The sequence below is a fragment of the Anguilla rostrata genome, chromosome 15 (genome assembly GCF_018555375.3).
Source record: "Anguilla rostrata isolate EN2019 chromosome 15, ASM1855537v3, whole genome shotgun sequence".
In the NCBI taxonomy this organism is placed as follows: Eukaryota; Metazoa; Chordata; class Actinopteri; order Anguilliformes; family Anguillidae; genus Anguilla; species Anguilla rostrata.
In genome coordinates, this window is record NC_057947.1 from 22,468,974 (window position 1) to 22,481,001 (window position 12,028).

Consider the following 12,028-nt stretch of genomic DNA (forward strand, 5'->3'; position numbering starts at 1 on the left):
ACCCAGCTTGGCTTAAAGCCAGTAAAACAATTCTAGGGCAGGCAAGATAAGATACAGAAAATAAATAATTCTGCTTGAGAATAAATAGGTCTAAATACAGGTACACAATATGGCTGGCTTTAAATGTATTTTTTTTTACTTAATGGTATCCAAATGTACTATTACCAAATGGTAGGCTAAAGATTCTGAAGTGATATGGGTGATATGGCCAAAATATCATAATATTTTTCATATTATTGATGTATTCGATTTTCCGATGCAAATTACGGAAGTAAACTGAAAGTCTACAGTATAAAAATAAGGATCAATCAGAATAATGGTAATATATTCAAGCAAAATGTTTAAAAATCCAAGTGTCTAGTTTTGTAATTAAATGAAAATATATATATATATTTCTAGGCAAGACTGGGTGATATACCACATCTACAATTATCAAATATTATTAAGCATTTAATAACAATCAATGCCGCAGATTCCACTTTGCATACATTCCACACAGCAGACGTCATAGCAGATACCAACTCCTTTCATAAACAAAGGCCTCATTTGCGGTGGCGAATGGATACCTCTTGTTCACGGAAGCGATGGCGCATTCAGGCAATTCAGGCGTAAACAGACATAGTGTAAATGAATAGCATAAATTAATATGCATATTAGCCTGTGTTGTGTTGTTGTGTCAGACAGGATCAGATTCAGATCGGGTGTGTCCTAGCCGATACTCCACAAACTACGGTGGTATCACGGGCCTTCACATCTTCATCACCGTGCAGAAAATACAGATTATACGCAGTCTCCCTGGGTCATTCCACTGCCCCCGATGGAAAAAGATGTTGTGTCGGGTCGGGATATATTACTGCTCATCTGTGGAATACAGTGTTCCAAGATGACCTGAAAACGGACTGAAATAAATGGTTTAAGGGCTTTTTGGTAGATAGCCTATAAAACTCTCTTCCGCCCATAAGCACAATCTCCCGTCTGCAGGGTCTCTTATCCAGTGCAATGTCGCACGGGCAGCAGTGGAGTTTGTCACCGTGCTCTTCTCCCAACAGCTGGCCTCAGGGCTGCTGAAGGAAGGTCGGAGGAGGATCTGTGCGGCCGCACGGCCCTCTGGGTAATCTCTTCTCGCTAGGCCAGGCGGGCTGGAGGATGACGAGGAGGCTGCCGACGTGCTGACACCTGGCGCCGGCGTCCCCCAGACGCAGCGGGGACAGGGAAGGGAAGCGATCGATACTCTTATCGGTCTGAGAGAACCGTTTTCTCACCTTCCCTTCATCCCAAGATGCCACTGAATAACAAAGGCGTGACATTTGTAAATAGCAGAGGCAACTGCCCTCCTGTGTGTGTGTGTGCGTGTGTGTGTGTTTCTTTCAGCACTGCGCTTTGTGTGTGTGTGTTTCTTTCAGCACTCTGCGCTTTGTGTGTGTGCGCGTGTTTCTTTCAACACTGCGCTGTGTGTGTGTGCATGTGCTTCTTTCAGCACTCTGGGCTGTGTGTGTGTGTGCGTGTTTCTTTCAGCACTCTGGGCTGTGTGTGTGTGCGCATTTGTACACGCTTTCAAATGGCTCGCTATCAACAATCTAGATGAATTTACTAGATGAATACGCTTTGGCACCCTTGAAGCACACCCAGTACTTTTCCTTTTCTAAACCAGCTAAATTCTTATCTGAGCCTTGACTTGAAAACAAATCATTCCATTGCTGTTGGTTTTATAGAGGGGTTAAGTTAAAAACGAAATCACTATAATCATAACAATTTCTTAACAACACAAAAAGACGATGTCATGGGTAAAACAGGGCACTGCACTGTGTAGTTGAGCAAAGCGCCATGTCAGCGTGGTGCTGAAGGGGCACCAGCGAGCTGATTTCACTCTGAATGTCAGGGCGTGCAGCAGGGCTGCAGCAGGGCGTGCAGCAGGGCGTGCAGTAGGGCTGCAGCAGGCGCATTGAATGCGCGGCGCGTGCTGCAGACGGGCGGCTCCAGGCGCTGTGACAGGCTGATAAAAGCCTCACTGTGCACACCTGCTCAATGACATTTACGCAGGAGCTGTCCTTCCTCTGCGGGGCCCTCCTGTGAGAGAGAGCCACGGCCCCGGCCCCCGTTTCGCTTTCCACGCCCAGGGCCCGGGGACGGTGCAGGGACAGCGCAGGATGAAATCCGGCGCTCCGCGTAGCTCAGACACGGACACACCGGGGGGGACAGTAACGAATGTGCACTCGGCCCATGTGAGCAGGCTCGAGGGGGGGTGGGGGGTAACGGATGTGCACTCGGCCCATGTGAGCAGGCTCGGGGGGGGGGTGGGGGGGGGGTAACGAATGTGCACTCGGCCCATGTGAGCAGGCTCGGTGGGGGTGTCAGGGTGTTGTTTGGGAGGGGGCACGGCGGGATGGTTATTGACACACAGGATGAGCTTGGCGGGGGTCCGTGGTTCACTTCTTGTTAAACCATCTGTCTCTCAGCGCTCTCTCTCCATATTCCACCCACCTCTCTCCATCTTTCTTCTGAATCTCTCTTCCTCCTTCCTTCTCCTTCTCTTTCTACCTACCTCTGCCTCTTCCTCTCTCACCATTTCTCTCCCTCTTTTTTCCCATCGTCATTCTTTCTCTATTAACCTCATTCCTGCGTGATGACAGTTTTCTAATCACTAAAACCTCCTTCATCTCAAGACGGTCAGTCAAAAGCCATAAAAATCAACGCTAGCCAGAGTAGCGATGGGACCCCACAGACACTAAGAGCAGGATGCTGCAGCTGAAGGCTCTGCTCCCCTCTCCCCGGCGGGCGGCTGTCTTACCATGTCGACCAGGGCGACGTACAGGAACATGCCGGCGGTGATGGCGAAGATCCAGCTGGTGACGTTGTGCGTGTACTGGCCCACCGCCGTGCCGATCAGCATGCCCACGTAGGCCATGAGCGCCGACAGCACGTTGTACACGAGGGCCTGCTTCACAGACATCCCGGCCTTCAGCAGCACAGCAAAGTCACCTGCGGCACAGACACCCAGTGTAACTCCACTGCAGGACACTGGAAACCCACTGTAGGGCTGAGCCCTCTTTTATCTGAACATCTCAACGAGGAGCTGCTAACAAATAAGGTCAGTGCAGCGAGGCTTTCTGTCAAATACCAGTGATATGGGTGGGGATGATCATGTGTTACCTGTGCCCTAGCATTTTCATCCACCAGTCGTACTGTCATTTCTCTGGAGAGCAGACTTCTCACTCGGTCAATGAGAGTCAGTGGCTGACAGTATAAAGTACCTCCAGCCATTGTGGGTCTAAAGAAGCCTTACTCTGTCACCACTAATAAAGACATATACCGTCATCCTGCTGAGGCCAAACCACTCAACCCCAGAGGAAGACAACATTTTGTGAATTTTGCAGTTTCAGAAACAATGAGATTGACAAAGGAGATTAACAAAGGAAGTATGAAAGTCTTCCGTTTCCTCAATTTTCTTAAGGAGAACCGAAGAACCGTGCATAAATGGGTATATGATGACAAGCCTTTTTTTCCCCAAATCCATCTGTCCCTCCACAGCTAGTGGCCTGGCCCGAAGCACAGGCAGATGAAATTCACCATGTGCTCCACATGAGGTCCCGCTGTCCCGCTGATCACCAGAGCTGACATGCTAAATGGCTAATCCCCCATCCGGAGCAGAGAGGAGCCCGTCTCCAAGCCTTCCCCGCACCTTCTTCCCTCCGCCCGGCCGGCGGCCAATGGAGCGGCGGGGGAAAGTGGCCGTGCCATTGAGCTTCATTAAAGGGGCCCGATGCTGCCCATTAGCTCCTGGACAGAGCGCAGCCCTTATCGCTTTCTGCACGCGGGCCCGTGCTGGGGGGGGGAAGGGGGGGCGCCGTGCCGAAGGCGAGGGCCGGCCTTATCAGCGCAAGATTGCATCTGCCCGAGACGCGGACGCGATAGCAATCGCAGAGCGCCGCGCTGTGATCCCCCCCCCCGCCCCCCCACCCGCCCGGGGCCCTCCGTCTCACGCCTGCGTCTTTTAAAGCTTCAGAAAGACCCGGAGCTGCCCCGCGGCCAGCCGGGCTACGGCAACCATTCACCGCCACAAAGAGGATTCAGAAACCCAAGTACGTCGGCTTAGCCCCTGTGCTGGAAGCTTCTCATCTCACTATGATAAAGAAAAAAGAGATTCCCACATGTTTTAAGTACACCCGTGTCCAACACTAGCCTTAGTGTGTGATTGGTTTGAATCCCCCATAGAGAGCTATTATACTGCATACAGAGTTTGCGCCAGATAAATATTTAGTATTTAGAGGGGGAGCAGCAGTGGTGTGAAGTGGCGAGCTGTGGCAGTCACATGGTGTAGCCTACATGTTACCAGGTGAAAACGTGACTACACCATGCCCAATTCGTTAAACATGGCTACCATACCTTTCCCCATTCAATGGAGGTCTAAGTCTGAGGTTTTTATTTATTTTTCTCTGATGATTGAGGAGGAGCTCATGATTTCATCGGAGGTACAGTACCTCTGCTATTAATACCTGGGGTAAACCCTGATGCAGAATCATAGTGAGCTGAACGTCGGACTAATCATGGACAATGACACCTATTGTCCATCTCCCATTCACTAGACTGAATACCAGTCCTTCAGAACACAGCGCCTATAATAATTAACCTTTAAAAAGAGGGGTTAACGAAAGCTCCACTTAAGATGAGGAATTGCACTCCGCACCCCGTGATTTAGTCTCTTCTTTTGCAACGGCGTGAAATTTCTAAAGTTTGGGAATTTCAGGTTCGCGCCGGAACGCTTGTTTGTCACAGAGACGGTGGCGTGAGTTTGTCAGTTTAATACCGCGGGGAGCGCGGCGAGACAGTTTGACGGCGGAAAGCTAACGAAAACAAAGACAGGCGAGGCAGACGGCGAGCGAGCCGTTGAGTGTTTACTTAGCTTTCACAAAGTAACATTTGGCAGGCGGTCGCGGGCCCATTCATCAGTGGAGAAACTCCCCGCGTCGCGCGCTCTGACAGCAGATATCATTAGCGCTGAGGAATTGTCACTTTCCCGAGCGCGCCGCCGAGCCTCCTCATTAAAGCAGCCGGAGGTGAGGCCGCGGCGCCCACTAACGGTGCCCGCTAACGCGCTCGCTAACGCCGCCCCTGAACGCCGGCTGCCCCCTCTCTCGACACAGCCCCGGCGGTCGCCAGGGTGCTAGAGAACAAAACACACCGAGGGGAGGCAGTATTATTAAGAAAAGGTCCTCCTGCTATGGGAAACACAAACTGTAGGAGGTTCAAAAATAAGCCGGCAAAACAAGTGATTGCGCAACTCAATTACCAGCGCTTGGGGTAAAATCTGTAACCCCCCAGAATTACAGAGGGATGTGCCTCCAGTGTCTCCTGGGTGCACAGGTAAAATGTAGCACAGCACACAAACGTATATGAAAGTAAAGGAATGGGAACTCCATACTGGTTATACGGTTCCTTAGTCATGTTCCATGCTCCTCTCAGTCTCTCCCTCCCGTCTGGTTTACTCCCTCCCTCCCTGTTGGCCTCCCTGCCTCTGCCATCAGACCTCTGCAGCCTCCCCAGAATGCTGCTGCTCGTCTGATCTTCAACTGTGGCGCTCCCCTTCTCATCTCCCTCCTCCGGCTACCTGTATCAGCCTGGATCAAATTCAAAACCTTGGTGCTATCCAATCAGGCAGCTAAAGGGATGGGTCAAAAGATCATCAGACCCTGCTCACCAGCCAGACCTGTCTGTACTACAACCTCTGGGGACCTGGCCCCTCCCCCGCTGCACGGTTCATTTCCGGGTCACGTCTCCTGTCTGTTCTGGCCCCCCAGAGGTGGAATGAGCTCCTCGCTGCAGACAGGACAGCAGGAACCCTACCTGCCTACTGACACAGACTGAAGACACACCTCTTCAGACTGAGCCATCGCTCCCCGGTCCCTCTTTGGACATCCTCTTTCTCTCACTTGCTGATCATTAAAGGGCCTCTGTGGTGATGTAGCCACTACTGTACGTGGCCCTGGGTAAAAGCACGTGCCCAGTGACGGTGATGTAAGGTTTTTCCCCCTCCACAGCCCTGTAACATACACACGCGCCTAATGTCTTATGGAATTATTATTATTGAATGATTTGGTCTCTAGGTGATGCAGCAGGCCCCAGTCACCACCCAAGCCAGCACTTCACAGCAAATGAAACAGATTTGTCTTAAACAAATCAAATGAAACACCCTACAAACTACAAACTTATGCGGCGATTATATGTGATTATGCGACAGATGGCTAAATTAATGCAACTGACAGTTCCAGTTTTTATGTAACTGACAGCTAAGTTTTTCTTTTTTCTTTCTTTTCTTTTTCCAAAAGACTCATTTGCAGTGGTGCACAGCTGGAAGAAATCCTGGTTTCTGCTTAATCATATTCAGAAATGCTCGAGACTTCTACAAACAGAGCACCCAAAGAGATAGAACTGAATCTTTATTTAACAACGCTGACAGATGGCAGCGCATATGTTATTCCTGCCAACTTCCATGCAAATTCAGGCTTTGCTTCATCATATTCAGTGGTTTAAGAGCCTTAACAAAAATAATCTTCGTGGCAGAAAACTACGGAGAGAAAGCACACTCATGGACAAGTGAATGCACCTCACACGTCACACAGCCGAGAGTGCAGACCTGTGAGGGTGTGCATGTGGTTGCACAGTGTTTGTTGACAGGTATTTATTTGAGCTTCAGAAATCCGAGAACAGAGAGAAAATGCGGTTCTCTCCCCCCTGCCTCCCTCTATCTCTCTCCCTCTAGCTCTATCTCTCTCTCTCCCTCCCTCACTATTTAGCCTGTGCTTCGCACTCGCTGGCTCTCACTCTCTCCACCCCTCCTCCCTGTCTCTTTACCGCTTCTTCATCCCACTCCCCTGCCTCTTCCTCCACCTCTCTGTCCCTTCTTTCCCCCTCCCTCCAACACCTCTCTCTCTCTCTCTACCTCTGCCCTGTATCTCTCTCTCTCTACCTCCCCCCGCATTGCTATCTCTTCCCCCCTCTCCCTCAGTCCTTCTCCCCACTCTCTCTCTCTCTCAGTCTCTCTCTCTCTGTCTGAGGCCTCAGCAGGTTTTTGCGGGTGACCTTCAGCGTGAGGAGTAGTGTGAAGGCGCGTCCCGTGTGCGGGGCCAGGACATTAGCGCGCTACGCTCGGGCACACACAATCAAGGCTAACAGGACCTCTGACGGGCTCCCCAACGCCCTGCGACACCCCCGCCTCTCCCGGGACACCGCACGCTTCACTGGCCCTGTGCGACAGTGTCCCGGCTGACCCCCCCAGCCAGGTCATGCCCCAGACACCCATGTACCGCTGCTCATCTCTGGCCTGGTTCACCAGCTGGATCCCGGGTGGCTGTCCTCATCCTTCAGTTGCCTTTCCTCACTGGCCCTCCTCCCTCAACAGACGAAGCAGCTCTGCCTGCTGTCTGATACAAGTCGATTCTCACCTCTGCAGTCTTTAACCCCTTAAGACCAGCTGTGATCTAACACCAATCACGTTTTCACCCCCACAATCTCGCAGTCTCAAATCCCCTAAGACCAACTGCAATTTCACAGCAATCACGTCGCACTTTTATCCCCATAAGACCCACCTGAAAATATGCAACAGAAAAAAATAACTAAAAAAATCATTTCATCTCAGAGACCCACAGCAGTACTCTTTGTACCCAGCGCTGTAGATGGTCTTTCCCCCGCCCTTGGCTCTGGCACACCGTTAGTCTCACCTGGTGCCCCTGCCAGGTACCCCGGGATGGGCAGAGCCCTGGACATGCCGGACGCCAGGATGGCACACTTACCCAGCTCATGGGGCAGCTCATGGCAGAACACCGCGACGGACGTGCTGATGCCCCCCGTGATGTTGGAGCTGAATGCGGCTCCTGGCAAACACAGGAACAAGCGGGTTTAGAGTGAGCCTACGCTTATATGCGTGCACACACACACACAGACATGCACACACAGTCACAAGCACGCGCACACACAGACTCGCACATACACACAGTCACAAGCGCACATACACACACACACACACTCACTCTCAACTGCTCACACGCTTGCACACAATCACTCTCTCTTCACACCCTTTGGATAAAAAATAATGAGTACTACCTTGCTGTTTATTTTATAACGAGAGCAGCCCGTCTACTTCCTCATGTATTTTCTCACATTGTTCAGGGAGGGAGAAGCAGAGAGCATCACAGATAGAGATGGGATGTCAGACAGTGCCGTGGCGAATGAAGAATCGAACCCCAGGCAACACAAGGGATTTTACTCCACAGACTGCCGACCATGTGCCAGTGGTTAGCATGGATAGTGCTGGCGGACACTGCTATGCAGAGACTCACCCAATATGGCGCCTGTCTAAATGGAGTGCCAATACAGCCGCTCGTCTGTGCCTGACAGATGACAGGGGGCGCCAGAGAGCGCACAGCCAGCCGAAGAGCGCTCACCTATAGCCAGGCCGTCGCTGAAGTTGTGCATGCCGTCGCCCATGATCACCATCCAGGCGATGCTGGCGATCCCGGCGTCCTTCATCTCCTGGTCCGAGTGGCAGTGGTCGTGGCCGTGGGAGTGGCCGTGGGAGTGGGAGTGGCCGTGCCTCTTCGTCTTGGCCTTCCTGCCGTTCTCGGCGGCCGGGGAGTGGGCCCCCCCGTGGTCGCTCTCGGGGGGGGGCGGGGTCAGGGGCTTCTTGCTGGGGGAGTCGGGGTCCTGCAGGACGGTCAGCTGGGTGTCGTTGTGCTTGCTGTCGCAGGAGCTGTCAGCCCCTGAGAACACGCACAGAGAGAACAGCCACGCTCACAACGGCTGCGTGTGGAAGAGCGCATCACCTCCAGTCCACTTGACGCTTTTTTATGGTGGTCATGGAATTTCAACCCATGCTTCACACAATTTAAAAAGAATCTATTAAAAATAACAAGTGTGACACTTCCTGAAACTATTTCAGCATGCACAAAAAAGAGCTGACATTGAGTTGTTATGGAGAATTCCTGTCTCCTTTTCATTCATTTCTAGTAAAATAATAATTCACTCCTACACTTGCAGAAACCAAGACCCCTGCCAAAGGCCTGGGAATAAGGTGTCTGTAAGCCGCTTTGCTAACTGCGTCTGAGAGCAGAGCTGATACTTATCCCCCATTCTAATCCCCATTTCCTTTATTGGGCGATGTGGAACGCGCGTATCTCTGTGCTGCGGCGTGTTCCATCAGGGCAGGGCGGCGTACGCTAGCGTGCCCCTGTCCGCTCTGTGGCCCGCCGGCTAAGCCGCGTAGCGCCGCTAACACTGCTAGCGAGGGCGTACGAGGGGGGGTGGGGGGGGCAGCGGGGCATGCGCGCGCTGCGCCCAGCGCTGGAGGGGATGTCCTACCGTCCGCGTTGAGCGGCCTGAGGTGCAGCCACTCGGCATCGGAGCGGCGGTTCAGCTTGTGGTCCGACAGCTTCCTGCCGATCTTGCCTTCCTCCCCTTTCCTCCTCTTCCTGCACAAGCTCCCCTGGAGAAGATGCCAAACCAGGCACCACATCACAACAGCACCGGGCACATAGCAGCTACACTATTTTCCTGCTTCCCATCTTTGTTTTCCAACTGCGTACTGTTTTCTGCATAGGCTTCTTACATTACATGACGAAGGTATGTAGCATTTAGCCACTGTTTTATTTATGACACAAATGCACACAAACTGTGCCAGGTACTCAGTGAACACTTCCTGTGACTTGGAAGTGTTGCACCTTTTATACACCTACTCAGTTCGGCAAATTTGTTTTAGAGATTTCTGAACTTGCCAAACTGTTTGTGAAGAATAAGATTTAAATGAAAATTTAGTCAAAGTTCAGGCCAAATGTTGACTGAATCCCAGCCTGTGTGTTAATCATGAATCATGGCAGTGTATTCTGTCCATAATATCCACACTTATACCCCTGAGTACCCAGCAGTATAAATGTATTTAATGTGAACGAGTCAGTTGCCCTGATTAAAGGGATCATCCGACTCTCTGGGAAATTCAGTTTTTGGCTCTTACACATAGTTAGACAATAAGATCAATACCAGTTCATCCCTGTGAATCCAGTCCAAAAATATTAGACAATATCTACAGGCTGCATGCCAACTGTTCTACCTCTATGAATGGCTGCAGCTGTGAAGCAATGAAACACAAGCGCGAGCTGGGAGTGGCCAGGTATGTGTGTCACTGACTGTAAACTTGTGCCCCCACTACCACTCCCACTGCATCCAGTAGTACTCCATACCTGGCAACCCCAGAAGGAGCAAACTCATGCTTCAAGCGGTGCTGCAAAGCTACCAATCATTGCGCCCAGTGGATGGAAAGAAGGTTATTTGTCAATTACAGTTCTGAATTTTGCTGCCTCTAAAACAACCAAGATCTCTTTTTCTGTTTTTATTTTTACTTGTTAGAAACACCCAACATGCAAGTGTAAATAACTCCGCTTTTGGAGATGCTGGAAGGTGCATTTCCGTCACTAATTAGCAACGCTAACGCTGCTTCCTTCTGCAGCCATTCATAGAGGTAGCACAGTTAGCATGCAGCCCACAGATACTGTCTAATATTTTTGTATTGCTGAAAGCTGAAAGCTGCTGAGGACTGAAACGGCGGCGGTGCTCACCCCCTGGTCCTTGTAGTGCTTGAACATGCCGATGCAGTGCTCGATGATGAAGAGCAGGTAGATTCCCGCCAAGGCGGTCAGGCCCTTCCACACCCCGTCAAAGTCCTCCACCAGGTCCCGGGCCTGGTCCGAGTGGTTGCCCTCATGGCTGTGGTCGTGCTGGCCTTGGGACTGCGCGGGAGAGCGGAGAGGGCAGTTACCGCGCTGTGTTTAATCTTACACGCATATTCTCTATAGCTGGATATGCGCAGTCATGGAAGAGGCTTCACGAATCCCAGTGTTGGTGCATATCAAAGACTTGTGATGTTAAATGCTTTTTTTCCCCCTGGAGAACGGTCAGGGGTTGTGAGAACGCGGCACAGCTTACAAGACAGGGTTAATAAAGCATTGATCTCTCACCAGCGATTATACGAGCTGGGCTTTATTCAACAGTCAATGAGCACCGCAGCACATTTCAAGAGAGCTTAATGGGAGCTGAAGTGAAGGGCCTAAGAAATTGGACTGTGCTTGAGAGGTTCAGACTGCTACTCCCACCAGCCCCTTGGCCAGACATTCTGTGGCGTGTTTCCAGCCCAACGGGTCTCCGTGGTCTGATGTGGAGGTGGAGGAGCAAGGCAAAGGGCGCAGTACTCACGTGTGGCAGCAGGTGGAGCAGCGCGTCGCCGCTCAGCGTTCCCACGGCCAGTGCCACCAGGAAGGTCAGCAGGAACTTGAAGCAGGATTGGTTGAGAATGGGCACCAGGATCACGCCCAGCAACGACAGCAGGCTGATGATGGTGATGGACACAAAGCCCCACACCCAGATCCAGCCTGTGCACGAGAGAGCAGATGCAGTTTTACAGCCCTGCCAGCAGTGGGAGCCAGCGTCCACATCTCTCTGGAACAAACAAGCTTCGATACTACCACAGACTCTTTACAACAACCAGATGGTCAGCTCCTACGTGCCTTCTGTCCTGTCCATTTTAGAGGGCCAAGGTTGGTAGACTTTCCTGTGCTAGTTCACCGTTTATATATATTCATGAAGAGGCTTGGCCAAAGAAAAAAATCCATTGCCAGCTCCCTCATAAATATTCACAATATGCACTCTAATTGGGGAGTTTTTGTTCATGGGTTGAGGGAACAAACTTTTAATGTTAAGAGTACAGAGCAGACCATCTGGTTAGTCTAGATAATCTGATTACATAGATCATGAGTACAAGTACTACAAAATTTAAGCTGGGGGGGGGGTTATTTTGGGAGAACGAGTAATAATAATAACATGCATCCTGACATAAATTTCTTTGCGTCAGTAATACTTAAAATAAACAGAATAATTCAAACCTCTTAAATAAAGCCCTTAAACTCCACCCTTTTTTTGGCTGGCAAAACATTTCTCATTTTACTCCCTTTTTTAATTCATTTTCCATTCCTGTGCATCAGTGAATACT

The 12,028-nt window shown here is 50.9% G+C and overlaps 1 protein-coding gene across 4 annotated transcripts in view; it reads right to left on the reverse strand.

Moving 5' to 3' along the window:
- Nucleotides 1–12,028, reverse strand: part of slc39a10 (solute carrier family 39 member 10) — a 42,248-nt gene that overhangs the window by 5,000 nt on the left and 25,220 nt on the right. For all 4 annotated transcript variants that reach the window (XM_064311455.1, XM_064311458.1, XM_064311457.1 and 1 more), the window contains 6 exons: nucleotides 11,236–11,411; nucleotides 10,602–10,772; nucleotides 9,352–9,475; nucleotides 8,439–8,753; nucleotides 7,788–7,868; nucleotides 2,789–2,979 (listed from right to left, as the gene is read on the reverse strand). In XM_064311455.1, coding sequence (XP_064167525.1) covers nucleotides 2,789–2,979; nucleotides 7,788–7,868; nucleotides 8,439–8,753; nucleotides 9,352–9,475; nucleotides 10,602–10,772; nucleotides 11,236–11,411 — 1,058 coding nt within the window. The remainder of the gene's footprint in view (nucleotides 1–2,788; nucleotides 2,980–7,787; nucleotides 7,869–8,438; nucleotides 8,754–9,351; nucleotides 9,476–10,601; nucleotides 10,773–11,235; nucleotides 11,412–12,028) is intronic.